Source organism: Centropristis striata, chromosome 21 (genome assembly GCF_030273125.1).
Source record: "Centropristis striata isolate RG_2023a ecotype Rhode Island chromosome 21, C.striata_1.0, whole genome shotgun sequence".
Lineage (NCBI taxonomy): Eukaryota > Metazoa > Chordata > Actinopteri > Perciformes > Serranidae > Centropristis > Centropristis striata.
Genome location: NC_081537.1, coordinates 14,216,495 through 14,239,653, shown reverse-complemented (window position 1 = coordinate 14,239,653; position 23,159 = coordinate 14,216,495). Strand labels below are relative to the sequence as shown.

The window sequence follows — 23,159 nt, the reverse complement described above, 5'->3', positions numbered from 1 at the left end:
ATCACGCTGGAGGATCTGGGGAAAAGTTACAGCTTTACAGATCAAATATACAATCTTACAAACTGCACACCAGCTTTACTTGGTCACTTTGATCAGTGCAACATGTGTTATACTTGTCAGAAACATTCTGGAGAGTTACAGAACTGTGTTTCAGCAGGACAGGTGATAGGCATTAGGACAGGAATCTTGCAGGAGGTGGAAAGGCATGTGATTTAAAAGAGCAACAGTGAAGACAACAAGCTGGTGTAGCCTACAGGTTTGATAGACACCTGAGAGAGGAAAAGGCTGCTTGAAAGGTAACAACTGCAACCAAGGCCCAATATAACATGTCTTCCAAGACATATAACAGTTTAGACAAGGTGAAGAGTTGAACAGAACTTGAACAAGGAAAAAGTACAGAAAGGTCCACAGAGAATGAGAGTGACTAAGTGAGAGAGAAAGATAAGTGCAAGAGAGGAAAGCTGAAGCCTCTGGCAAGTTTATCTTAACAATATCAAGTAGTGGTTAATGCACTGTTATTTTTTAATCCTTTAGAGTGTGTGTGTGCGTTTAATTAGAGAGAAGAAATTCTGTGAAATCTGCGGTGATGCAATCCGGTGTCAAAAGTTAGTCCTGTAATCTTAGAGGAGGAGAGTTCATAAACACAACCACACACTTACTCTTAGAGGGAACTCGGAGGTTCGAGGACACCACTTCCATGGAGTCTGCTTCGACCCTTATAACGTAGGTGGAGTTGGCCTCATAGTCCAGCGGCTTGGCTGTGTAAATTAACCCTGTCGTTTCATTCAAAGCGAACACACCTGCAGAGACAAGAGAGATGAAGAAAGACAGCAAGAGTGGGGAAGGTTGAATAAAAGACAGAGCAAAAATATAAAAGAGAAAGGTCAAAAAGGGAGGCAGAGGGATTTCTTTTTTCTAAGTATTTGCATAGTGAGTGGAAAGTATTAGTGTATATATATTTACAGAGTGTAAAGGTGTTTGCACAATGTGTTCTGAATATTTGAATAAGAAGCTTTAGCAAATGACAAAAGAGAAAACAAGCAACTTAACCTGAAACCTCTTACTCCCCCATTTATACTTGACATTTACAGTGTTTCATAATTGGATAAAATTTGCAATTTGACATTCTTTCAGTTACTCTTGAGCACACCGTTTTAAGATTTGGATAAATTATGTATACACCTTTTCCCACACATAAAATTATATTAATTAAGGAAGAATGTGCACCTCAGAGTGGGCGTACACATCATTTGAGATTTAATAATCATGATATCTGAGATTTTACTGTGATGAATTATTATAGTATGAATGCTACAGCCATGTTTGTTGGAGAATCTTACCAATGCGGCACAGTTGGTTTACAGGTCTAATGATTGGTAAAGCAGCTACAGGATATCGACATGCAAACAGATGTTTAGGGGTGTTCAATGCCATTTATGGCAAACGGTGGGAGTGGAAATGAGGCACATGCATGTGTGCCAAGGTCAACAATGCCACAACATGTGGCTTTTTAAATCTTATGAAAATAATGCATTTTTCTGTTTTTCTGTGTTCAAACAGTTAAAATCTTTAACAAACACAGAGCTGTATGCATCTGGTACCAAGTCTTGTTTTTTCCAGGCTCAATGCAAGTCAAGGTAAGCCATGCTCTAGTCCACATGTTGGTGATAATGCAAGTACAGATGTTTAGTTATGGCCTAAAAAACACCATAAGAATAACTTGTACAGATTAGTAGTTCAGCCACAGTTATCCATAAACTTTCACAAACACATGCATGACTCACACACACAAAATTTCATGGTACAAGTGAACCAGCTTCTGTATCGGCAGTAAATCCAGCCAACTCCACACTTGAAACCCACAACAGGCACCACTCTAAGACTCACCTCCCTGGTTGCCTTCAATGATGGAGTAGATGATAGTTTGATTGACAGCAGCCGCCATGATGGCTCCCACTGGGGTTCCAACAGCAGCCTGCTCGCTCACTGGTGCAAACCTGGGAACAGATCAGTCACTTTATATCAACTGATAAGAAAATTAAATATGTATATGTAGACTGCTTGCCCACTTGCTCTCCTGGGTTGACTGCAATTTGGCAAGTTATACACAACTGAGAGTTATATCTGTCAAACATGTCCAAGTTTTTTCCTTTTTGCTGACAGCTTTCTGTACCTTCTTTAACCCCAAACATAAAGTGTATATGTATGTTCACATTCAAAGAGCTACTCAGAAGGTAAAGCAATCTAGTAGGAAGTTGTTGTTGTGTTTGGAGATCAAGTGGGATAAATTGGCTGCTGAACAAGATTCAAGATTCAGTATTTTATTGCCATATCAACATGATTGCTCGGAATTTGTCTAAGTGAGCTCACTTAAACAAAGACAGAACAACACAAAAACAGTAAACTCATAAACACATTATGGATAAAACAAAGTATAAAACAGATATATCCATATCAATAAAAGAACCACATTAAAGCCAATGAGTAATTAAAATCCAATGCTTAAGTGTGCCATAAAACCAACGTTTTCAAAGCAGGTAATGGACAAATTCACTTTATGACAAAAGTGTCTTATGTCATCTGATTCATGTCTTCTTTGCATTTCAATTTCTGACAACACAGATCATCTATGCATTGCATGCAAACCAGAGACATTTGTGCTTGAAATCAAAAGTAAAGTAAAAGATTAGATGGCTAGTGATTTATATTATCTAAATCAAGTAGAGAATTGTTCATACGGCTGTTTGAACCTTTAATAGTAATATAAACCATACACAACTTACTGTAAGTTAAACATACACAACATAGTTTTTTAAGATGGTTTACACAGTGTTTGGATAAAACTTGGTCTGATCCTGTACACCTGGAACAGGGTGTGTGACAGGCCCTTTTGGTGGCCTGAGCCAAGCAGAGAAATTAAACCATCAGCAGCTTTCAAAGAGAACCCGGCATGGTTTTGCTTTGTCCACCTGCCTCTCATTGCATGTGGTGGGCGTTTTTTTCCCTGCTTACAAACCTGACAGATTTTCTCAGAATCTGGCAACTCTCAAATTTCCAGCAGATTTTGCTCCATTAAATAAACCCAGTCCAGTCATTAGGCCAAGCGTCACAGCTGGCTAAACATTATAACATGGGCTACCAACTGGCTAAGCTATCAAGTAATCACAATGTGATAAATGAGACTGTTGGGGAGTAACAGAGTGTGTGTGTGTGTGTGTGTGTGTGTGTGTTTAGACTGCCAGCCCAGTCCAGTGCCCCTCTAGCCACCTGCTCTACCCAAACACCCAACACAAGCAAATCTGTAATAAACCTGAAGTTTATTAAATTAATATAGATTTAAATGGCTGGGAAAATGATTGTGTTGGGCAATGCAACTTCAGGAGGTTTAAATTGGTGCAGACGAAGTAAATCCTCTTATTTTCACAGGAGACGCTCTGACTTGTCATTGCAGTAAAAGCACAGGTGTTACTAATAACATTAACGACGGCTCTGTTCTAAGTATCCCAGTCAGCTGCAATTGTGAGCCAGCATGCACAATACCAGGAGCCTGAGGCCCCGTTTACACGAAGGGAAAACACAGATATTTCCATGCGGTTTGGCCTCTCATTTACACGAAAACCCTGTTTTTATCACAGAAAACAACTTCTTCTAAAAACTCCGGGCAAAGTGGAGAATTTGGAAAACTCCAGTTATGTGTTGCCGTGTCAACTAGGAGAAACGGGGTTTTAGGTTTTCACGCTCATTCTATGCGCCAGAAAATGCTCACGTCATGTGAGTGCCCAATGCTTACAGTTTGTTTGGCTGTCATGGATGCTGTTAAGGTGGTACTCATTTTTACGTTTGTGCAAATGCTTTTAGTCTGTTAGAAATTGAAAATACAACTGCTATACTATATCGAGGAGCAGAGGTCGGAGCGGAGGTCAGCATTTTTACTGTACATTGCCTGCCAACGTTGCCGACGGCGATTTTTGATTCTGATTGGCTTGCATGGCTTTATCCTTCTCCCTACACTGTCGCCCATGGTTTTGGCATAGTTATAATGGTGCTCGACGGCGTATTTATGCGGGTTGATGTAAATGACAACTTTTTTGAAAACGATGTTGTGTGCTCAATGTTATTTTGGAAAACGGAAGGGGGGAAATATTTGTTTCTCTAAATACCCTGCTATGTATACATTTGGCCTGAATCTCAAGCAGCTAAATAGCCACCATTAATTTAGTCATTTACACTTGCTTCTCCTATCGTCGCATGTCAAACTGTTTTCTCTTTTTGTATCTCATTTTATTTAGCATTGACTGAAATATTGTTGTTTTGTTGGGGATGTATTTTTGGGTCATTTTCTGCCTTTATTAGACGGTATACATAAAGTGTTGATGGGAAATGAGGAAAGTACGGTAGTCAACAAGGGAAAGCAAGCTACAAGGGCACAAAACATTAGGCAAAATATGCTGCAGCTTAAGAAATGAAGCCAATTAAAAAACACATATGACAACAGATATGTGCAGCAAATTAATAATGGTGCTGCTGAAAGGCAAATAAATCAATTGAAAAAATAATTGTGCCATGTCAAAGATACACAAACAAATGGAAACAGAAAAACACGCTGCATATCCAGTAAACACAACAGAAGTTCTCCAGGCCTCCAGGGGGAACACTGAGTGGAACAGCTTGATTTTTTGACCCGAGAGGGAGAGACAGGATCTATCCTTTTTTCAACCTACCTTAGATAAAACAGAGCTTTAGATACAACTAATGGACAGTTGGTAACTTAGCTACCCTGCTAATTCCACCATGCTTTCATGCTACATAATTACATTTACACAGATTTAATTTAGAGGAAATTTTCTAGTTAAAGTTTATTTTTTATTATTTTAGCGGCTGGTTAGATAGTTAGCTAGCTTGCTAATTCCATTATGCTGTCATGCTAATGTTACACTGTAACAGAAAATGAGGCGGATATCGGGCTCGTAGCCACCAGCAGTGCTGGGTTCATTGGACCCTCCACCTCACTCCCCACCAGCAGACTACTTTGCTGGGAGGGAAACTGACGGCAGTCACGGAGATGGACAAGCTAGCTTGCTAACTAGCCAACTGTATCCCAGCTAGCATCCATTCTAGTATCAACCTTGAAAAATTATTTTCTCAGGTTGAAATCAAGCTGTTCCATTTAGCTCTCATTCGCCCTAGAGGCCTGGAGAACTTCTGTTGTGTTGACTGGATATGCAGCATTTTTCTGTTGCAGTGTGTTCGCTGTTAATCTACTGTTAAAGTATTTGCTTTGGCTGCAGCAGATTTTTTATTGCAGCATGTCTCCATTGTTATAGATTATTATGGGTTTTTGAGTTGTTTCTTAGGCTGCAAAAAGTTTTTCTGAATGGAATTTTTTTCTGCCGTTGTAATTCCTTCAAAAGGATTTGAGAAATAGATAAAACGGTCCATAGCTGGACTCAAACCTGGGGCTTTGAAAATGAATGGTCAGTGTCGGATGCTCCTGAAATGAATTTTCTTTTGAGCAAAGAGTCTGCACTCCATGTGGATAAAGAGTATCCTTGATATTGTGTTTGAGAAAAAAAAACACAGGCAACAATATTCATGAATGAAAGGAAGAAAATGTTCTCATTCGAATCCATGTGCTTTTCAAATTATACAGAATGGGACTGTAACAGGATTCAAAAGCAGAAGCTTTATAAACTCACCCAACATGTAAATGAGTGTGTTTCTACGGTCAATCACGTTGTGTGCTCAGAACAGAAAATGAGAAGTCTGCAGATATGTAGTCGAGCTGCAGCAGCACAGTCGATCAATAAATTTGCCCTTGTTTGGTGGTAGTGAAAAAACGTATAAACATGAAGTTATTTTATACTGCTCTATCTATACAATCCTCCTACTTCTTTCCCATGAAAATTTCAATTCCCCGCCTCCATTTCTCCTTCTGCATCCACTTCTCCTCATTCCTCCATCTCCCCTCCTCCCCCTTTTCCTTCCAGCAGCTGCTTCCAGCCAACATCCCAGCAGACCTCAGCTACAATTGTTAACCATTCCTCCATCCCTCCCTCTCCACAATGGCTGTTTGACAGGGGTGAAGGAGCACAATCGAGAGAATGCCCCCTCCCCCCCACACACACACATACACACACAAACCCATAGCTGATAAACCAAACTACTCGCATACACACAATAAATGAGAGCAACGCACACGCAACAACTTGTGGATGGGTCATTTACAGCCATAAAGATGCACACAAGCCTCCGTGCACACATATAGTGCATGGTATAGTGCTGATAAACACACACACCTGCACACACACAGCTCATTATCGAGGACTTATCCCCCCTCCTGTGCTCTCTAATCATTGCTGTCCTAACTACAGCAAGCTGGGCTGATACTGATAACAGGGACACTCACGCACAAACGTGCAGTGCTATACTTGTGGGGACATTGTTTTGACTTTCATACATTCCCTGGAGGCTTATTCTAATGGTAATGTAATAATTATAACAAGGATCCAAGTCTGTGGTCTTAACCCTAAAAATGAAAGATTTACCTTGTGGCGGTAGGATTTTTCAGACAGATTTTTTTGTCTCCACAAAGTGATAGATAGATAGCACTCCTGCACGTATCCAGACTGAATGCAGGCTATAAACCTTAACAGAGCCGTGAGAGTGTTCAGTGTTTCAGCAGTGTGATGGGAGCGACAGAATTATGAGGATAGTGATAGATGTTAGCAATGATACCCTCCACTCTGTGGGTCTTTCTCTTATAGCCACTGTCATTCGTTTGTCTCACTCATTATGTTTTTTACGCTTTTTAGCCCGTCTCTTTCACAGATGAATCATACATCATCCTTCCCTCTTGTCATTATTCTTTCCCTCCTTTTATGTCTCTCATTTTCTACTGAAATTCTGGTTCTGTCGTTTCTTTTAATCTCTTTCTTTCTCTTTATCCACACTGAACTCCAATATCCTCTCTGTCTAGCAGTGCCTTGGTTCTGTGGTGCTCTGCCAGTGTCTTCTCACACAAGGTGTTTTTTTCCCACAGGACAGTCCTTTTTGCTCTACTGTAAGACATACGGTACTCACCGTGGGAGGCCATGCCTTGACGACAGCGAGGCAATCTAAAATAGGTCAAATCTTATTAGCCAACATTAGCAGTGATTGTTTTTATCATTATCTAAGCTCAGCATATGCTGTATAATTGTATTGACCTTAGAGGTAGCATTAACTCACACCACATGCTCTAATCACCGGAGTGTAAAACTACCAATCTCACACTCTACAGTTTGATTTACAGGTCATGATGTGGCACACTGAACGCATATATGAAAGCATCAATTATTTTTTCAATTCAAAGATTAATTTAGTTACCAAATTTGATACTGCAATTCCACTTGGAACAGAAAATTAGTGTAATAATATGAAAACATGCTGCACTTAAAAACAGATTTCTAATAGCACTTATGAGCACTCAAATCGGATTGCAGAACTGTTCAAACTATAACAATGACAATGCTTCAAATATGGATGTTGCTGCAAAAAAGCTACAAATTCTTAAAATTGGATGCTTCACAAACACATCTTCAAACCGGCAGCACAAAACATCCAGACAGTGATCACAGTTTCAAGGTGGGCACCCAAGATTAATGTAACAAATTCAGTATCCAACTAAATGTCTCGCCTTCTGTTCTTGAGTCATGTGTTGAAAAATCGCCATAAAAGTGTTGTGATGTCATAGTGTCATAATATCCAAGGTGAAATTTTGTCATAATTAGTGAATGAATGTTTTGAGGTATGGCCAAAAGCACATTTTGTGTGGCCACCATGACCTAGACCTTCGTCCTACAAATACGATCAGTTGATACTTAAGTCAAAATGGATGTTTGGGCTAAATTTGAAGAAATTCTTTCTAGATATCGCACTCACGAAGATGGGACATCCATACGTCTGTACATAAGTAGAACAACATGAGACATAACAAGCTCATTTTAGTTTGTAACAGATCTTTGACAGAAGTTATGTGGAAAACTGGATTGCAGAACTGCAATATGGTGACCTATTAAAAAATCCATCCCAACAGCCGGACAATTGTTCATAACGTTTGTAAGCAATTGTGATTCATTCAGGGTTAAAAGTTGGTTTAATCTGCACTGTGTCATGGCGATATCGGGGCCATAACATGGGGGCCTCTGCTGCTGTTCGACTGTACAACCAGCAGTCTGTTTGTGTCTTAAGTATCTTTAGATTCTTTAAGGTTCGTAATAGACATTTTGTCTGCTAGCATATAACAGCGTTAGCCAACAATAACATGGACTTCTCTAGTAAATTATTTTGATTTGCCAACAATTTGGAGGGAACTGTTGGGTGTATATATCAACCAAAATACGTTTTTCTTTCTCCTCTCAACAGCTTTGATGCCTTCTGGTAGAACCATGTATACAAAGTCTTACATCCAATAAAACTGCTGTGCTCTTTTGCTTGAAATAAGTTGGACTGTTTTTAACAACCAGCAGTGACTGACGGCTACATGAACACCAACCTACAGTGACAACACGCTGTTCTTTCCAACCGTCGCCACATCTTACACTGCATCTCCTTGCTCCCTCTCCCTCCCTTCTCAGGGGGTTACTAATTGACCGTAGGGATTTTCATTAAGAGCCGGTTGAGCAAGGGGTCTTTACAGCCTGAAGTAATAACCTTTACAGGCTGGCTGGAGTTCTGTAAGTTACTTCTTCTCCTGCTGGGGCCATTTTTCAGCACTGAAAGGCTTCAATTTTCAGTTCCCATGTCCCTGCAATTTCAAGAGGCTTGTAGAGACATTCTGGTTGAAATCCTATCAGCTTTCTGATAAAAACAGGTGTTGCAATTTTACAACATCGGACTCTTTAAAATTTGGTTTTCAAACTGTTGCTTTTGGTCTGTTGAGCCCAGTTGGATGTTGTTAAAATGTTGTGGTACTTTAGTGCACCAATATTGGTGATTTTATTACAGATGCCAGGACATGTAACTACTCTATTTTTGTCTGTGTTTATTATTTCTGCTCGGCACTGTTTGAATAATCAAAATTCATTTTCTGTACCCTCTGGCACTCTCCTTCTCTCTCTAATCCCACACGGCTCTCTAGATTCTGCTGTACTGGTTCACACACAACCTCTGTATGTTTGTCACTCCTTCTTTCTGTCAATCACTCTCTCTCTGAGAGATACAGAGAGCTGTAAAGACCAAACTGATTTTCTCTTTTCTGTGTTCAGCCGGCAAGTGCCTCCACATTTTCCCTTTCTCTTTTCAGGACCCTCTTCTCACCTTTTGCTTTACAGCCTTGTCGTAATTGTCAACCGACAGTCAAATGGGTTAGTGTCTCTTAAACAGTCTGAGTGGCGCACGGTTGAAGTAGTAATACATAAAACATAGGCGAGACAGAGCAGGGAGAGAAAAAGGACGAGTGCTATATACAAGGGCTTTTGAGAAAAGGAGGGACTGAGAGGGAAGGTGATATATAGAGACAAAGAAACATGCAACAAGAGCAAAAAAGAAGGAAAAAGGAAGACACGGTGACAGAAAATGGAGAATGTTTGTGTAGATTTGCGAGTTAAAATGACAATCAGGGAAAAAAAGCACAAGCAACGAGTCTATGTATGTGTGCAAATATGCTGTGACAAGAAAATGCATCTAACATCACTCTTGTAAAAATCTTTGGTCGAGCATATCTGTATGCCTGTGCGTGTGTCTGATACTATCTTCCCCTCAAAGTCACCACCACGCACACTCGAACGGACAATGTGCGGTAAAATTACATTTGAAACTGTTATTTAAAAACTCAAGTCCAATGAATAACAAAAACCCTGGCCTTCATAGTTTTGTTGAATTTATCAGATTGGATGAAATAATGGACTTGCCACATTGACACCCTTATCCAGCTGAATATAAATGAGAATTAATAAGTGTGAGACAATCCAAAAGCTAGGCCCCATACTTTCATGTTCGCCATGATGCTGTCACCACCAGGTGTGGGTGGACACATGACACATGAGGCACCAATTACTTTGCTGAAGCTTAACACGCTGTGAAATACAGCCGTTATAGTAAAGTTATGATAAAAGTAACTCAGGGTGTTTTCTGATCTGATGCCTCTATTTTTAGGACAACACACTTTCACAATAAACTGCACCAAAGACGATTCAAACGACTGTTTTTGATCCACACCATCAAGGGTTAAAGTTCTATGATTTAAAGATATATATCTACTGTTGTTTTTTGTTGTTGGGGTTGTGGATTTAGAATACACAGGGGGAGTGTATAAATACTGTAGTTGTCCTTGTATATTGTTCTTTCATCTCCGCTTGTTAAACATAAAACAGACCGCAGTGAGTTTAACATTTCATCTTTATGCTTTTATGTGCGCTGGTGTGTGTTATTTTGTATTTTAAAAAGATTTAATGAAACATTTGTGAGTGTGACATCATGACAACAGTGTGTGAGTGTGAATATAATTTTACATGTAAGTGTGTGAGAGAGAAACTAGTAAAGAGACATGTATTGCAAAATTACAGAGATATTCAAGGTGGAAACTTTAAGGCGAATTTATAGTATTAATGGGAAAAATCAGGAATAATATGTTAGAAATATAGCTGTTTTTAAAGGGTTGCTATATACACACAGTAACCGATAAAGTTTGAATAACTTTGTTTTCAGACACTATCCTCTGTTAATTGTGGCTTCATTTTCATTGTGATATGTTTGGAAGAGATTGATTAATAAAGTTTTGAGAATATATCTGTCAATAATAAATCACATTGTCGCAATCATTTCATGGAAAGAGGTAAAAACATATTTTAATCCAATTTAATGGACGACAGTGTATATGGGTTATTTGCCCACGCTGCATTTACCAAATTATAAGTAGACATAATCCTATAATTAACATATTGAATTGCAGCCAATCTATAAACAGACGCATACAAATGCATGGAAATAATAACAATAAAAGTTTAAATGAAAGAAAAAGAGAAATGGATTCCAAGGTTTTCAAGATATTTTGCTCTCCACATGGATTGTTCAACCAAAACCAAAGCATTCAACCAAAGCTAGCTCAAACGTGATTGGTCAAGACTACTCGTACTACAAACAGACTACAATCAGAAACCAAACCAGCTGATCCGATAGAAAATATGGTCCAGTTGTCTACAGATTCTGCATCGATATGTAGATATCTTTTTATAGAGATTAGCTTTCATGTCATAACATATAAGAGAGACACCAAATGAGTTAAAAGCGGCAAGCTTTAGTCTTTGGGCCATCCTCACTGTATCTCTCTTGAATTGATCATTATGTTATCAATTGCTCAACACCTGAGGCAGAGAACAAGGAAGAATATTATAAACCCCCTCCAGGCTAGTTTAAACTCCCCACATTTACATATACAGAATAACAACGATGAATTACGCATAATGCATTCATAGGTTCTATATTTTATTCTTTCTGGCTATATGTGTCTTTTTTTGGTGTGTGCTTTAATTTGATAAAGACACCCTTTACAATCTCTAATGTACAATATTCAGTTTTTCTGGGGAAGGAGACCAACATGAATTGAAAAGTAGTTTATATAAGTGTACTGAACTTAGACTGCAATGTATTTATGCTCTGTTTAAACTGCAATTTATTACAGTCTAAGTTCTTGCAGACATAAAGAAAATTAATGAATCAGTATCTAAGACAGCACATTCCCAGTAGACAGCAGTAGTACAACACACTGAGCACTCATATGGGACAAAACAACACATCTTATGGAAGGATCTGGGAAATAATGGCTATATTTAGGCTCCACTTGCTGTTGGCTCAAAATACATTTTGAATCATAATTTGTCTCCCTGTTGTCATGTTCATACTGCACTGCGGCTATATGTCAGTAATAAGAGATCAAGATAGTTTAAAGCTGCAACACAGGACTTGACTATAGCTGACCTTTCAGAGCAACATGGATATGTTGAACACTGTCAGCAATGGATTTTCAACTTCAAGAAACTGTCTGAACTTGATGTTTTACTGTGAGAACATTTTAACTTTTTTCTTTTTGATCTGTTGGTTCGTCAATCTGGGCGTCAAAGCCAAGAAACCGTCTGTACAGTTGTTAAAGAGAGTAGTAAGGTAACCAGGAGGAGATTAGGAATCTGCCTGACTGCACCAATCCTCCTTTTCAACACTTCCACATGCACAAAACCAGCTAAAACAATTGGATGCGTTCACACCACAAATCCTATCTTTTTTAGATGCATTGATAATGGAGGTTTTGTTATTTTCAAGACTCAAGCAGACTAGACGCTGCAATCTTTAGCTGACTGGTCTAAAAGAAAGAGCTTTCCACATGCTGCGTCTTGTACAATATTGTTCCATTGGTCTGTCTGTCTGTCAGCAGGATTATAGAAAAACCTGGTACAATTTTCATGAAATTTGGTGGAAAGTTGTAGCATGGGTGAGGGAAGAACCCAATGAATCTAATCTGTTTTCTTTGCTCAGCTATCACATGTTGTCTGACCAATAAAATACAATACATCTTCTTTGTAGCATTCATATTGTTTCCACGTTATGACTTGAAGATCATGCACACAACAATTCAGAAGAACGACTTCCCAACTTGGGAAACTGGACTATTGGGGAGCATGTGAATGCACCATTGGTCTAGGTTGAGGTCTGAGTTCTCTATGTGCCATTCTAGCTACCTGTGCTATCAGTGGTATTCATATTTCAGTTACTTTGAACTGTTGAGCTGCCTTCAGGAGTCTGTTGCCATCTGTCAGAAATCATCAACCTCAACTATCCGGCAATGATATGATTCGCAAGTTTTATATGCTTGTATTGGCTGAAATTAGCTTTTCAGTGATGTCATTAAGCTCATATCATATCCATATCCTATATATCGTCAATATAGGTCGTGTGTACAGGCAGCAAAAAACAACGTACGTATTTCACTGTCCGCTGTAATACGTCCGCCGCCATTTTACTGACGTACTAGTAATTGACAACCAAGCAAAGTTTATATGGGCGGATTCCCACATTCAGTTGGAGGCGTGGGCGATCGATGGGTCGATCAAATGGCACATTTTCATCCAGGAGAGCAGGGTTTGTGTCCTGTGTGAAAACAAAATTAAATGATTTTTAACTTAAGTTACGTGAATCCCGTTTATGAACGTAACTTACGTTTTTTACGTAACTTGCAGCAATCACGTGACCCTTGTAATTAATTCACTTCAGGCATTAACGTACATTTATTTACTGTTTAAACTGTCTTTTATAACGCCTTACCAGAAGTTTTTCGCCCTAAACCTAAGGTCAGTGGTTTTACAACAGTAGTGCAGTGCCAGTAGGAAGTATGTGTTCGTATATTACATGCCACACTACAACGTCCGCAACTCCATGAAACACTTACTTTTCATAAGGTATGCACACCATCCAGCACAAACACATTGAACATTGATATTCGCTGGAAACTATTCAAATACTATTGGAAAATCGAACCTTGTAGCGCACTCCGAAAGATAGGTAGGCTAAATAGACTTACAGATGAGATGAGTCAGGGCTGGAAATCCAGAGCGAATTGTGTTACTGAACAGGTGTAGGCCTATCACAGGGCAGAGCTCATCGAAAAGGCGTCCAATCAGAACAGTGCAATACGGCCTACGTAAATAATGATATTTTGAAAAATGAAATCTTCAAAATCGAGGATGCACACCTTCGTGCCATGCGCAAGCCACATACGAGCCACAGCGAGATATGCCCTAGACACACATCCACACACGCAGACGCTTCTTGCATTACAGATAAATCCACAGAAATTGCAGCCTTTTTATAGAATGCACCGTTGTGCCGCGAGCTGCGATACATACCTATGTGCCTTAATTTGTGGTACTGACATATGACCACCTGTGCCGTTTATGTTGAAGAACGTTGGTTGTATGAAGGAGCTGGGTAATGGCTATGAAAACGAGTAAGCAAAAAGTCGTAGCCATGCAGCAGAAACGCAGAAAGGTTAAACATTTAAAGGACATGTGTGTAGTTATATCTACAGTATGAGAATTATAGATGTTTGTCTTCCTGGCTGATTCCTTACTGAGTATGTTTATCTATCAAGCTAGTGCAATATTTAGACTGTCAGTCTGTGCATCTTCTTGTCCATCTCTGTCTCAACACTTCTCTATTCCAGTCTTTACCTGCTTGTTTGTTTGTTTCGAATCTACTTTAATATGTCAGCCTGTCAGCTCATCTGCCACTTTAAAGACTTTCCTGCCTGTATGTTGATCCGTCTGTGTGCGCATGTGTCTGCCTGTCGATCAACTTCACTTGTTTTCTCTTATTTTTTTCCCCCTCAAACTTTTACTGTAGTTTCTCCTGTGTCTTCTCTCTCCTCAGCTTTCCTCCTTCTCCTTCTCCCTCGCCTCTCTTTTTACTTTCTCTATCAGAAACTCACACTCCACATCTCCGAATTGCTTCTCTCCACTATCCTCCACCAACATCTCCCTCTATCTGTCCTTCTTTCTCTCTTTTTTTCAGTTTCCAACGTTACCCCCCTTCTCTCTTTCAAAACTCCCCCATGCCCCCCCCCCCTCGCTGTCTCCCAGCTGCAAGCAATCTTATAAATAACAACGCCATGGTTGTTTGCCATTTGTTGTCACAGTAGTAACATTGCCAGGAGCACTCTATGTGCACTTGCCTGTTTGTGTGCATCAACAAAACAAGGTAACCTTCAACTGAATCGGTTAGACATATACCGGATTTATAGAGCCACACATCGGACGTGCTTGTTTTGACGCGTTGGAGGACGCGTTTATCTCACAGTTAAAGTGTTTAGGGGCCTCGGGGACTTTATTCATTTTGGCAGAGAAGACATTTAATTTGATAGAAGATAGTTTACAGCAGATGAAACAGGCTGTTGACTTTATAAACAGAAAGTGAGACAGGAAGGAAGTAACAAAAGGGGCAAAGATGAAAAGAGCACTAAAGTCGCATGAAGAATACATGTCTGGAAAATGACATATACAGTTTTAATCAAAACACCACTAAACTGTTAAGTAGCATCATTTAAAATCAACATTCCTTTAGCTTTAAATGTTTGTGTTGGCCATTATGATATAACATCTCTCAATGGATTTAGTTCCTCTACAATACGATCTACGATATATATGGAAAGACATGTAACAACTATTGCGAAGGGAAATTCAGAGACTGAATCTGAGTGCTTTTTTATGGTGCTCTTAATTCTGAGAGAATGGAGAAGAGTAACAAATAGGGCAGAAGTGAAAAGAGGAATCAATATTTTAAACAAAGCCTGAAGGGAATTCTTGTCTTGAACAATGGAGAAATGGAACCAAAGTAAAGGCCCTTTGCACGCTGAGGGCATGATGAATAAACAACTCTAAAATGGAAAATATGGCTTGCAAATATTTTCCATCAAAACTATCATACTGGCAAACTAAAATTTGAATATATTCCAGCAGGTAAAGGACTGACTACCTGGGTCCTGTTGCAGCTGCCGACATAAGCGGTAACTTCTGAGGCTGAAAAGTGAATTTAATGAGGAAGTGACATAAACTGCAATTCCTTGACTGGCCACTAGAGGCTGGCTCCAAAAGGGAGTCAATCCCCGTAGACCCTCATGTTAGAAAAAAACACATATGGGTGACATAATGGAGACGCGGTCCAAATTTTATTTTATAGTAAATGGTCTGGCAGTCTGGTAAATTGTTGTACATCCTAAGCTACTGAGTGGCGTTTTAGAGAAATGCACCGAAAAAATTTGAGTACCTTCTTACAAACATTTAGATGGTATACATGTCCAGGGATTCTACTGTTAAAATTTAAGAACAGAAGGATTAGATCTGAATGCACGTCCTTATTGGTTTGGACCACAGAATCTCCATGTTGCTGATTTATAATCCACGTAACCCAAGAAACACAAGTATTTCCAACCAAGTCTACAACACAATGTGATTGGTTGATGCCTTTATTTATGGTGCAAAAGCTCAGGAAAATGGAGCTCATTCCAAAAAAAAAAAAAGGTTCTACGTTTTTGCGTTCTGCGTTAAAGTACTTAATACTTTAAGTACTTAAGTACTGAATTACAGTACTTAATACTTTAAGTACTTTAATGTATAAATGCCTTAATACTAGAGTAACTCAAATCATGTAAAAGGAATTCCCCTGATAATCTTAAATTGTTTTATTGTTTACAATTGTACTTATTATCAGCTTATTGTAATATATTCTGTAAATCACTTTGAATTGCACATACCTGTACAAAAGTTGCTATATGAATGAAGTTTGATTGATTAATTGACTGATTGGCGTCTCAGAAAAAGCTGGACTAAATTGGTATGGGTTCAAATTCTTTGCACAGAAATGTGAAAGAGGAAATCAACACAGATCTGCTTCATCTAATTGAAAACTTTGTGTAAATTTAAATCATTAGGTCTATAGAGCCAAGTAATTAAAAGCCTGGCTGTGTATATTTCACAGCTGCGTGCATTAAGTGGAGGAAGTGTTGCTGAGTGAGGAAAGGCAGACGAGATAAAAGATTGAGTCGATGAGCCTATATCTTCTTATCAAAACTGGATAAAAAGTAATTATCTTGTTATTTCTGTTTCCTTCATGGCAGACAAATGTGATTGTTGTCTTTCAAAGGGAAAATTGACACTTGTGGGATTGTAATTGTCCAGGTGGTTGATAGTGATAAACACTGACCTCCTGTCTGTGGTTCTTGAACAGAGCGTGTACTGTATCAGAACCTGATTGATAGAACCTGATTAATCTAAATCTCTCGCCATAGTGTAACGTTTTTTTTTTTTTATCTCCAGCTTTGTACTGATGCAAGACAAAGCAACATATTGCCATCTTTGATCACACAATTTCTAGATTAAAAACAAAGCTTTGATGTTTGGAAGTGTTTTGGCTCTTAACTCTCTCACCACTCTCTAATTAGATTCATTAACAAAGTAAAAGACTGCGAGGCATTTTGGCAGTCTGGGGGGTGGGGGAATTCACATACACACAAAACACACACACGTACATGTCTGCATACATACACTGGAGAGGGAAAGTGGTGGGAGGGGTTTGTAGATTTCAATAATCTTTGAAAAGGCAATATTTTCTTTCTGTTCACTTAACCTCATGCTGATAATTGCCACTGGGTGCTGATAACTATTCATGTGTATGTGATACTGAAGCTGCATACTAATTCTGCAGGTGCAAGGATGGTCCTACAGTGAGAGAAACAGAGAGAGAGAGAGGAGGAGGGAACTCGGCTCTACACTCAATCGCTACAATGATTTAACAAACTTCCTCCTCGGCTTGTTAACTGTTTTACTCGATGAGAAACCCACGGAGTGAAAATGCACAAACAGCAGGTTTATCGTGCCAAAGCTACGCTTCACTGGTGCTCAGTATCAGCGCACTGTGAGCCTGTGTGTGTGTGTGTGTGTGTGTGTGTGTGTGTGCAAAAGGGCATCTGGATCTGCATGTGTGTCAATTTCAACATCATGAAGCACACAAACTAAAGTTTTCCTAACTCTAAAATGTTAATACAACCTATACAGCCTACAATTTGCTGTTCAGTTTGCAATAAAGCCTCTTTTATGATTGAATGGAAATGTTGGTATCTTTCAACCTGGACCTTATTTTCATATTTTTCTGTCCAAGTGACTAATGGGGACCACAGTTTTTGAAATTGGTCCAGTTTTGACCGAAGAGCGCCACGCTACAATGCGCTCTGCAATGGTCAGTTGCCTAAAGATTACATTTCGCGGCTGCTTGCTCAAAACTGGAGCCGTTTCAAAAACTGTTGTTCCCATTATTTACTTAGGCACAAAAACATGGAAAATAAAGTCCTGGTCGAGAAATTATTCAGTTTCCATTTCAATAAGTAGATCAAAATTAAATAATCCTCCTAGAATTTACCTATTTCAAAGTTTAAAAAAATAAATAAAAATAGTTTAAAATATTTTTCATAAAAATAAAAAACTTAAAAATGTAAAATAAAAAATAAAAAAATCAATGTCATGTAAAACCATAAACCAAACAAGTTAATTATCCTCGTTGAACCATGATCTGTGAGAGGTAAAGAATACCATTGCACTAAATATTGATTGAAATGGTTAGTAATAGAGTTATTATGAAATATAAACAATGTTTATTGGGATTTTTTAGTTTCTGACACTTTTGGACAATTAAAGATGCACAAGGGTCAAACTGACCCATAAACATTATTACTGTTCCTGAGAAACGAATATATAACAGGAGAGTAAAAAAAATGTGATTCTGACAATAATAGTTGTGAATAATTGACAGTAGTTGACAATAATAGTTAAAAAAGTTGAGAAACTGCATTGGTTATCGCAATCTGCAATATGGTGGACTTTTCTCTGTATAAAGTTTGAAAGTACATTATATTTTTTTTGGTTGTACTGTAGCCCATTGGGTTTGAAATGAACTTTGCCTATAGAAGGTTAATGTGTTGACTTTCAATCGATGTACAGTGTAGGAGACTGTACACCTTTTTATACACACACCTGAGGTTTAAAATAAGGGCTATGAGTCCTTCACTGCTCAGTGTGTGGATGTGAACAACCCGAAACACACTCGAAGCTGAAAGTCAGCACTTTAAGCTCGGCTGTTACATTTGAAATGCAGTTTGCTTGAGCACAGAGACTGAAAATATGTCATTGTCATCAGACCAGGCTATAACAGTCTTAGTCATATAATACACTGTTTAAAAAATATCAAGGTTTAAAAACTTTTCAGATATTTTGGAAGTATCCATTGAACCTTCTGCTACTGCTGCAATATTTGGAGTAGCTCCACAAGACATACATCTTAGTAGGCAGGCAAAAATACAATATCTTCTGCCTGTCTTTGAGCCTGAATTTGTAATTTCCTCCATCCTTAAATCATCCTATGGACTTAAGACCTGATACATAATTTGACATTGAGGAATATTCTCAGATATGTTACACCATATTGCAACCATTTTTAACCTATATAGAAAAAAAATCTACGCCACTGATATTTAATTATGGATTTGTACTAGTGACTTGACATTTTGAATTTAAAACTTTAAAAAAACTATTTGTTTGAATTTTTTTTTTTTTTACCATGTATTTATTATTTTTTCATGCACATTTTTTCTTTTTGTATTGTGTTTTTTTAAATGTATTTTATTATATTTTTTCCACAATTTTTTATCACATTATTTTTTTAATAATTAGGCTATGTATAAGTGCTTTTGGTATAATCTCCATTTGATCTTGTGTCAGTCCAACTGTATCAGTGATTTCATTGTATTTCATAGAAATTTAAATACCAATAAAAAGACCTTGATAACATATGTATTAAAGCATTTAAAATATTTCACAATTTAATACAAATTACAGTACAGTGTTGTTTAGTGCACACCTGATTTTTAGTCACCTATGTTTAAAAATGCCCTGAGTTTGATTTGACAAACTCTCAGAAGGTTATTTAGTCAGTCCAGGCATGAGTGAGAAAAGTTTTCCCTCTGGGGACAGCCGGGTCAATGGGGGTTCCATCAACAAATGTTAGTGAGTGTCCGAGTTGTTTTGAAGTTTCGCGGTTGAACGGCCACCCTGCTCTGCTGAGGCCTGACCTGTATGTATAAGCTCACATCTCATGGGTCCATGTTTTTTCTCTGCTGCCTTCTATTTCTGACAAACTGAGAATAAACTGACAAGAGTTTACTGTGCATATATTGCCGTTAGATTAACCTCCCAAATCCATCCATCCCGTGCTCTTGACATTTTCTTTTACTGTTTATCCTGGTCAGAGTCACACACCAAAAACTTCAGCAAGGATAAAAAGTATTTGCAGCCCCTCCGGGACATACTTGTCAAGGATTTTTAATGTGAAACTGCTTTCTTTAGTGTTTTTACTGGTTTTAATTACTGGGTCCGTTTGTACTGGGTCTTTGTTCCATTAAAAACCTCTTGAGCGATGAACACTGAGGGAATCCTAACCAGGAAAAACTGACTACGATGAAGACAATGTTGGAAGACAACGGCTCCCTTAATCCAACACTATTTAAGTCCTACAAGACCACCTTCAGCCATAGTCAGAGGCTACCAAAGATCATCAGAGAACGCCACAGGTGGTCTTTTCTACCTGTGGCCATCAAACTGTATAACTCCTTCTTTTCTGCAGGAAGGAAAGCTAATATATCAGACTGACTAATTAACATCATGTGCCATCATTCTGCCATGTCATCTGGATTCGACCCACTATTTTATATTGTTATGGTTACCTATTTTGTTAATTGTTTTTCTTATATTATCCTATATTGTGATTGTTTTTTGTAACGTCGAGCATTCTGGAACAAGAATTTCCTTCAAGATTAATAAAGTTCTATCTTATCTTATTTTATCTTATCTTATCTTAACCAAATTCTGTATTTTGTTATTGTTGGTTGACTAAGATTTTGAGAGACTCTTTGCAGCAGGAATCAGAGTTTCAAAATGACCACATAGTGGTTTTTACCTAACGTGCCCTTTATAAATTATGTCACATACAAATTGCTTAAGCATTAGCTGATAACTGATAAAAAGACATGTGTAATTTGTATAATTTAATACAAGAAGAACAGTAAATGTACACTACACTAAAAAATCAGCTCCTAATCGTTCCCTTGTGTCTGCACTCTTTCATTATAGGAATTAATATTACTAATTCAGCCTTGCCCATAGCTAGAGGCCCGTGTGTTGGAAACATATAAAATCATTAGGCAGCCTTAGTAAGCTCCTAAAACCACACTGATACAATGGTTAGCTTTTATTCAATAAAGCTGGATAATTAATTCAAAGCTGGTACACTGTACTCTGTGCGAAACACAACATGGAATTAGAAGAAGAAAAAAGCAACCCCCACTATCTCATGCACACATGCACAAAATACAGGCAGAAAAATATGAAATATAAGGCACATATGCACCCAGAGAGACAAGCAAAAGACAAATACCTACAGAAAGGGACATCCACAGTGCACAAACATAAACATGTGTTGATTAACAAAATACAAAAAAAAGTGCACACTCACATATAGACAGACATGCATGCACACACTCTTTTAGCTAGAAGCTATGTTACATATTCATAAATGCGGTATTATATGGCTGGCTGACATCTCTCTCTCTCTTGCCTCTAACCCTTTTCCTAAAAATAGAGAGGAGCTTTACTGTGCTCCATGTGGAAGACAAACCTTGACATTTTGGAATTTCTGTCTGTAATAGTGCGAAAATACTGTATATCTGTGTTGACAATGAAGTCGTAATTACTCCCAACCAAGCTCATTAGCTTAGAGCTTATGGTGCTCTGGTAAAGAAAGCTACATTCACTGAAATGTAAATATATGGATACATTTCTTCAATGAAATCAGTGTCAAAGCTTGATGATTCACGCATGACAGATGGCATGTCAGCTATGTGAGAGTGAGTTGCATCACGGTAAAAGGCTTCAGCGTGTGATGAAGGTAGACAAGAGGAGAGAAAAGAAAAAACAATAAAAAAAATCTGCAAGAGAATGTAAAAAAATGACACAAGACTAAAGCTGTCCCTCTAACAAACAAACAATCATAAAAAGCTCACTTTGTTTGCAGCGGAAACAGGGCCTCGAGTCAATCCGTCAATTTGAAACATATGGAAAAATATGATGTTTAAAAGCTTCCTCTGCTGCAATTTTCATCTCACTTAGATGTCTTCGATATTGGGCCTGACAGACGACATAACAAGCAAGCAAATGGAAGGAGACCAATTCATTCCCTCCATAAATATCATTGTTAGGGATAAAAAGATGTATAGAGGGGCTGATACAAATCAGGACGACTGGAAGAAAATGCATCAAGACAGGAAATTAGAAGCTTCTGTAATGCGGGAAAACCATATCAAGATATATAATTGCATTAACAGGACAGAGAGGAATGAGCAGAAGAGTGAATAAGAAAAATGTTTTTAAAAATGTCATATTTAACTAGAGGAGCACTCGGGGAGCGCAGACCTCTGGAAGATCCCATTTCTACAGCTGGGAAGCTATTCTTGCACGCTTTAAGTCGTAATGTGGTAACAACATGGAAGGAACATAGAAAATGTGTTATATTTAATGCTCAGAGTGTTTAAATAATACCTTTAGAGCTGTTTCCAGAAAGCAGAACCAGTGAGCCATGGAATATGATTAATTTTAATTATGGGTTTGCCGTCATAAATATGCCTGTATCTACTTAAAGTAAGGTGTTAGGTGCTTGTGAGTGAGTCATGCAATCTAAAAGTGCAAATAAAGAACTTTTCTAAATAATCTATTCACCTCTTTTTATCTCTGTTATTGTGTTTCTATCTATAGTGTTTATACTTTCTATTTTTACTTGTGGTTTTATTGTATATATTGCAAAATGCAACTATGTTTCGTACTCAGGGAGTGCAACGTAATTTTGTTGTTTTTCTGTTAGCACAGTAATATAATGACAAAAAAGCATCTTATCTCATCTCATCTTATCTTATCTAGGTCATTCAATGTGAACAGCAACTAATGGTTACGAGTCCTAATATTACAAATAACTTGTTAGACAAGAATGTACATGCAATATATGAACTGATTAAAAGGTCTGATTTCGTCTGTCATATTGTGAAGGACTGCGTGTTCCACATGGCTACTTAATATTCACATCGGATGGGGTCCCTTTGTATAGTGAGTCAGGCACTTCCCCCAAAACAGCCTAATTAAGCCTCAAAGTTTATCTTGTACATAGATCTCAAATTTTTAAGTCGAGAGATTCCGAAATTTTCTTTTCTCTCAAGTCACTTAGGGAGCTCCGTAAAACATGATGTAAAAGTTGTGTACCAACCATTCCAATTTTCAAAATGTTCCCTGTTGGGAACTTGCTTTTCAGAATATTTCAACACAACATGAATGCCCTATCTTGCTCAAAATATAATGGATTCGTCCTTGGCCGCTGCTCCACCCTTCCACCAAGTTTCATGAAAATCAGACCATTCGTTATCTTGTAATCTCTAATCATGCTGACAACAAAAAAAACAAACTGAATGGAAAACATAACCTTCAGGCCGAGGGTAATGACAGACGAGATAAGACAGAAAGACTGACAGATCAAGGTAGAGAAAACAG

General features: G+C 38.2%; 1 protein-coding gene across 1 annotated transcript in view; it reads right to left on the bottom strand.

Moving 5' to 3' along the window:
- Positions 1 to 23,159, bottom strand: part of LOC131959323 (protocadherin-15-like) — a 229,577-nt gene that overhangs the window by 53,134 nt on the left and 153,284 nt on the right. The window contains exons 28-29 of the mRNA XM_059324483.1: positions 1,888 to 1,997; positions 660 to 800 (exon numbers count right to left, since the gene is read on the bottom strand). Of these exons, the coding sequence (XP_059180466.1) occupies positions 660 to 800; positions 1,888 to 1,997 (251 nt within the window). The remainder of the gene's footprint in view (positions 1 to 659; positions 801 to 1,887; positions 1,998 to 23,159) is intronic.